Consider the following 6,000-nt stretch of genomic DNA (forward strand, 5'->3'; position numbering starts at 1 on the left):
AAGCCTTGTGGAAAAGGAACCTTGAACAAAGAGTTCTGTGCATGGTAAAAATTGGCTGTTTGGAATTAATTTAATTGAGTACATTTAAAAAGTAAGCTGGTGCAAAACCGGAATTTGCTTTTTTTTTTTCTGTGAAGAGGACAGCTTTCTTAAAATATTGATCTGCTTTTCATAGCAGATTGTAAAGTTTATTTTACTTTTAACCTCCAGGAGTCTGTTATTACTTTCTTGTTTGGCCTTTGAAATCTTCGGTTGTCCTTTTGCTTAAGTGAGTAAACATTGATTCACAGTGCCCTATGATCTTGTTTGACCAAGTACTTTGAAACTTTTTGATATTTTGATGACAAATTTCCCAAATCAAATTCTAGTGTAGTTCCTTTGACCTCTCGTGAAGTTTTGGATGCTTCAAAGGAGCACTGCAACATTCTAAAGAAATATAAATTAATTAGGTTTATTTGGTATGTTAAATTACAAGGGAAGTATTGTCAAATAAGTAATAAATCTTCTTAGGTTATACTGTATGAGTAAATGTTATTAGTCTAGAAATTATATGGAATTCCTAAGAATCTGGTGTGTCCTGACAAAATATTATCAGTCATAATTTTAGTCATTTTAAGATGTTTTATGTCACAGGAGTAAACAAATTTCTTTTTCAGTTGCTGTTTTATTCTGATACCTTTGCAAAAATGCTTCCTCTTCAAGAATATTATTAGCAAAGATTTTTGGACAAGTACAAGATTCTGATAACTTTCAGTTCCATACTGGTGACCTGGGTTGAAATTAAACAATTCTATTAGAAAACCTGATGGCTTCATAAAACTGTTAACAAAAGGATTATTTATATAGGTCTATGTGAACTATGGAAGATTATACATTTATGGTTTCTATTTAAAGTATTACTAACATTTTTCTTTTCCAGATGAAAGACACTCTTCCCTTCAGCTAATTATGAGTTAGAGAAACTTGTTAATTATACCTTATAAGCAGAATTGAAATATTTATCTTTTCTCGCTCCTTGATCTTTCCAGAGACTGGAAAGTCTTAGGTTCCCAGCAACTTTAAAAATCAAGCAAATTAGGAAAGCCATCTCCCAACAAGTGTAGGAATTTCAAAGCATTTTGTCTTTATTTTTTATTTTTATTATTTTTAAAATTTTTTATTTTTTATTTTTTAAATTTTAAAATCTTTAATTCTTACATGCATTCCCAAACATGAACCCCCCTCCCACCTCCCTCCCCACAACATCTCTCTGGGTCATTTTGTCTTTAAAAGGTAGGAATTTACTCATATTTGTTGTTAACTCGGGTGGAATTTGTCACAAGCCTTTGATGTGGCTGAAGTTCCTTATAGGAAAGCCTTTTCCTTTCAGCAAAGCCAGTTTCAAAAGAGCTTGTATAGTTACACTTGTATAAACCATCAGGCCAAGTTTATTGAAACAAGAATTAATTTGTAAACAAATAAAGTATTATTTGGCTATACTTGGTAGAAAGAAGGGTAATTTTAGAGAGAAAAAGGTTATATTTCTGTGGAGAGTAAATTCAAGTTTGTTAGCTGAGGTCTTTATTTACTAAGAGTCACTTCCCAGATAGCTCTTAGCTATTACATTGTTCTAAATTTTAGTTGAATTATTAAAAGGACAATCAAGTTTGTTTCTGAAGTTTTTCTCATTAGTCCATCTTTGGATGAAGATCAGAGGTCCCAACCTGCAACCAGGGGATTATGCATTCTGGGAAAGACATAATTTAAAGGACTATCTTCAACCTAAATGGAAGGACTATCATCAGGTGCCCATGGACAGTGAACCTCAAGGAAATTGATGCTTGGATTGCTATTTCCACTTAGAGAGGGTCCCTGAAATTAACTGAGCTATACACAGGACTGCTGACTTCAAAATCACCTTAAAACAATGCTTACACAGAGGAGAAAGTATCAGAAAAGAATGGTAAGAAAAAGTAGACAGCTGATCCAAGATTCCAAAGCAAGCTTGTATACCAGTTACTTTGATAATTGCTCACACTTGCTTATGAAATAGACATATTTCATGATATGTACAGATAAAGTTAATTGAATTATTGAGTTTATACTCAATCACCTATTTCCAGTACTTCTGGATTACCATGGTTGATTTCTCCATTCAAGGCTCTACCTGAATGACCTTAGGAAATTATTCTAGAAAGAAGAAGTTATAATTCTGTTTGGGCCACTATAGATATTACAAGAGGGGACTCCCTCACTTGGCCAATCAATCATAGCTACTCTGACCACTGCCATGAACATAAAGACCCTTCCCTTATGTTGGGAAAAGTGTCAGTTCAGCTCAGTTCAGTCGCTCAGTCGTGTCCGACTCTGCGACCCCATGAATCACAGCACGCCATGCCTCCCTGTTCATCACCAACTCCTAGAGTTCACTCAAACTCACGTCCATCGAGTCAGTGATGCCATCCAGCCATCTCATTCTCTGTCGGCCCCTTCTCCTCCTGCCCCCAATCCTTCTCCTCCTGCCCCTAATCCTTCTCAGCATCAGAGTCTTTTCCAGTGAGTCAACTCGTCACATGATTTGGCCAAAGTACTGGAGTTTCAGCTTTAGCGTCATTCCCTCCAAAGAAATCCCAGGGCTGATCTCCTTCAGAATGGACTGGTTGGATCTCCTTGCAGTCCAAGGGACTCTCAAGAGTCTTCGCCAACACCACAGTAAGTAAATACTAAGTGTAACCAGCCAAATAACATGAAGAACTGTGAGTGGCCTTATGAGCAATTCCTTTAAAGGAAAGGATCAGTATAGAATACACTAAATCAGATACCCTGGGGATTCACTGGGTGGCACCTAATGGAAGTTCTTGTCTTGAATTCTGACTTACAACCTTACAAATACTACTAACTATACTATTTATATTCTGCCTATGTCATAAAGTTGTTGTTTCATGTCTCACCAAATGTGTGACTGAGTCTCTCATGAATTAATGACTGACCTGAAGCAGTGGACCAGACGTGTATTTCAATGGTGGTAATAGTGTAAATTTAGATGTGGGAAGTAGCAACAAGAGGGAATCATTTCCTGGACCACAACATACTAGTCAGACAGACGGTCCAGGGACTTCTGGCTCTGATAGGGCCTAGTCCAGTAACAGCACACCGAACGGCCCATCGACGAAACCTTAGCCTGACCTCGGAGCAAGCAGTCCTAGCACTCTGGCACGAAATAGTCATGAAAACGCCTCCCAGTCCATGGTCCAATTCATGACCATGATAGCGCACTGCCCACTGAAATTGGCACTTGCAATCTGTCACTCAGTATGACATTACTAGCCACTGCAGTCACTGCTATTTGACATACCCTGAAAGAAACTCAGGGCAAAGATCAGGAATAAGGCATGCTCTTCTCTGGGAAGTTCTAGTAGAACAGGTGTCTCTTCAGGTAGATATTTTCAAGAGAAGATTTTATGAGACCAACTTCTTGCTGCTTCTCCTATCTGCTGCTGCTGCTGCTAAGTCACTTCAGTTGTGCGACCCCATAAACAGAAGCCCACCAGGCTCCCCTGTCCCTGGGATTCTCCAGGCAAGAGTACTGGAGTGGGTTGCCATTGCCTTCTCCAATGCATGAAAGTGAAAAGTCAAAGTGTAGTCGCTCAGTCGTGTCTGACTCTAAGCAACCCCATGGACTGCAGCCTTCCAGGCTCCTGCGTCCATGGGATTTTCCAGGCAAGAGTACTGGAGTGGGGTGCCACTGCCTTCTCCATCTTCCCCTATCTAGAAAGTTACTAAAATCATTAAGGGTCAGAGACATCTGCCCCTCATAACTAGTAGCAAACGTCACGTGACTGGCAGCAGCCTTCTGCCAAAATGTGAGCTTGACTGCAATGTATCTGCCAGTTCCTCAGAGCGATCTGAGAAACTTTCTTCAGGGTTATCATCCCTATTTTGTCCCAAAAGGAGCTTAACTCACAATTCTCATGCTGTGCATTTGTTTTTTTAGTCAACACCTTCAGACTAAACATTTTAAATAAAATGCCCTCATTTTTGGTAGGCAGCTGTACCACCATCTCTGATATCCTACATCATTCAAGGCAGTCATTGTACCTAAGTTCTCATGAGGGTTGGACCAAAAACAACTCCAAAGTTTTCTGCATCCCTAAGATTCCCCTTTCAATGGAAGATCATTTTGAAAAGTACACATGAAGGAATGTGGCTTTGTGTAAGTCATGGTGTGCGGCATTGTGCTCTATCACTAAAAGAAAAGCAAGATTCATGATAAAGGTTTGTGCCCATGTGTCAAAGAAGAAAAGCTAGTTTTTGATGACCCAGAGAGATGTTATGGGGAGGGAGGTGGGAGGGGTGTTCATGTTTGGGAACGCATGTAAGAATTAAAGATTTTAAAATTTAAAAAATAAAAAACTAAAAAAAAAATAAAATAAAAATAAATAAATAAATAAATAAAGTGCTCAAAAACAAAAAAAAAGAAAAGCTAGTTTTAGTTTAGCCAGTTTAATTAAAACAGGTATATCTTTAGCATTTTCAGCATTTTATTCTACCCATGTTTGCTAAAAGTCAAATAAGTTTATCTTGTGTCTATTATAGAATTTGTAGCAAGGAAGATGAGAAGCTGGACTTGCCTGGTGGTCCAGTGGTTAAGAATCCACCTGCCAATGCAGGGGACATGGGTTTGGACATCCCCAAACCCGGGAGGCTTCCGCATGTCACGGAGCAACTAAGCCTGTGAGTCATAAGTACTGAGCCCGTGAGCCACGGCTCCTGAGGTCTGCATGCTCCAGGACTGGGGGCTCCACAGCGAGAGAAGCCGCCACAGTTAGAAACCTGTGCGTTGCAGCAAAGAGTAGCTCCCACTCATCACAAATAGAGAAAGCCCACAAGTAGCAACCGAGACACAGCACAGCCAAGAGAGAAAAGGAAAGATAACAAGCTGATGGTTAGCTGTTTAGTACCTTGTGAGATGTTCATGAGTGATCTAAACCTAAGTGTTAAGAAGAAGGAAATCAAGTAGATGTAAAGCAGGTAAAAGTCTATAACTAAAAGTTTCACAACAGTTACATTTCATGCCATGTCTACTTATAAATAGACATTTCGGGGACTTTTCGGTCTTCATAATTGTGTGTGTGAGCCAATCCCTTGTGATAAAATTGAATTTGGACAGAAATTTGACCGAATGTGAAGAAGATTTCCATGGAAATTTGGGGAGACAAAAGGAATGGCTTGAGTCTAAAGCACAGAGGTGGGTAATAATGAATAATAGTGAATATTTACTGGCCACTTTCTAAATGGCAGGTACAGTCTGAGCACCTCACATACTTTAGATCATTTCATCCTAACACATGTATAGGTATAAAGACTCCAAGAACGTGGGGCCTTTGTCTTGTTCCCAGCTATGCACTCAATATAGAGAACACACACAGTATTTAAACTATCTGCTGACGGAGTGAATGAACCAATTATGGCGCAGCAACCCTAAAGCCCCAGGATCTCAATCTGAACCTATGGCAGGAAGATCGATATAAAAATTTACACTTTATCTTGTGTTCCATTTACTTCTTAACAAAAGAGTGAGCTTTTAGGAATGAATTGTTAGAATTGTTAACAGCTATAATTGTTCTGTGTTTTAGTTATTTTTTGCTTACTATTATTAAAAATAAAACAACTTTTTTTTCTTTGCTTCTTCATTCTGTTCGAACACCTTTGGTGAATTTATGATGACCGTCTAGAAGTTGACACACTAGAAAGTTATTTTTGGTATAACTAGGGGAGGTGAAAGAGGCAGGAGGCAAAGCAGTTCAAGAAGGAAAGAGCTTTTAATTTATAGCCAGGGTGCTGGAAGTTAAACTGCTTGCCTTGGGGACAGACATGGAGGTTGGTGGGGGTGGAGGGCAGTTCCATACTCATTGTTTCCTGTCTATTTTGCTCAGTTCCTCTCTAGTGGTTCATATGTGTGTGTGTGAGTGAGTGCTCAGACGCGTCTGACTCTTTGCAAGCACATGGACTGTCACCTGC

At 39.1% G+C, this 6,000-nt stretch overlaps 1 protein-coding gene across 1 annotated transcript in view; it reads left to right on the forward strand.

Annotated features, from left to right (window-relative positions):
* The window catches only part of PCTP (phosphatidylcholine transfer protein), a 37,545-nt gene extending 31,890 nt beyond the window's left edge, over positions 1-5,655 (forward strand). The window contains exon 6 of the mRNA XM_060395101.1: positions 4,576-5,655. Within this exon, the coding sequence (XP_060251084.1) occupies positions 4,576-4,584 (9 nt within the window). The 3' untranslated portion in view covers positions 4,585-5,655. The remainder of the gene's footprint in view (positions 1-4,575) is intronic.
* The last annotated feature ends 345 nt before the right edge of the window (positions 5,656-6,000 follow it).

Source organism: Ovis aries, chromosome 11, assembly GCF_016772045.2.
Source record: "Ovis aries strain OAR_USU_Benz2616 breed Rambouillet chromosome 11, ARS-UI_Ramb_v3.0, whole genome shotgun sequence".
In the NCBI taxonomy this organism is placed as follows: domain Eukaryota; kingdom Metazoa; phylum Chordata; class Mammalia; order Artiodactyla; family Bovidae; genus Ovis; species Ovis aries.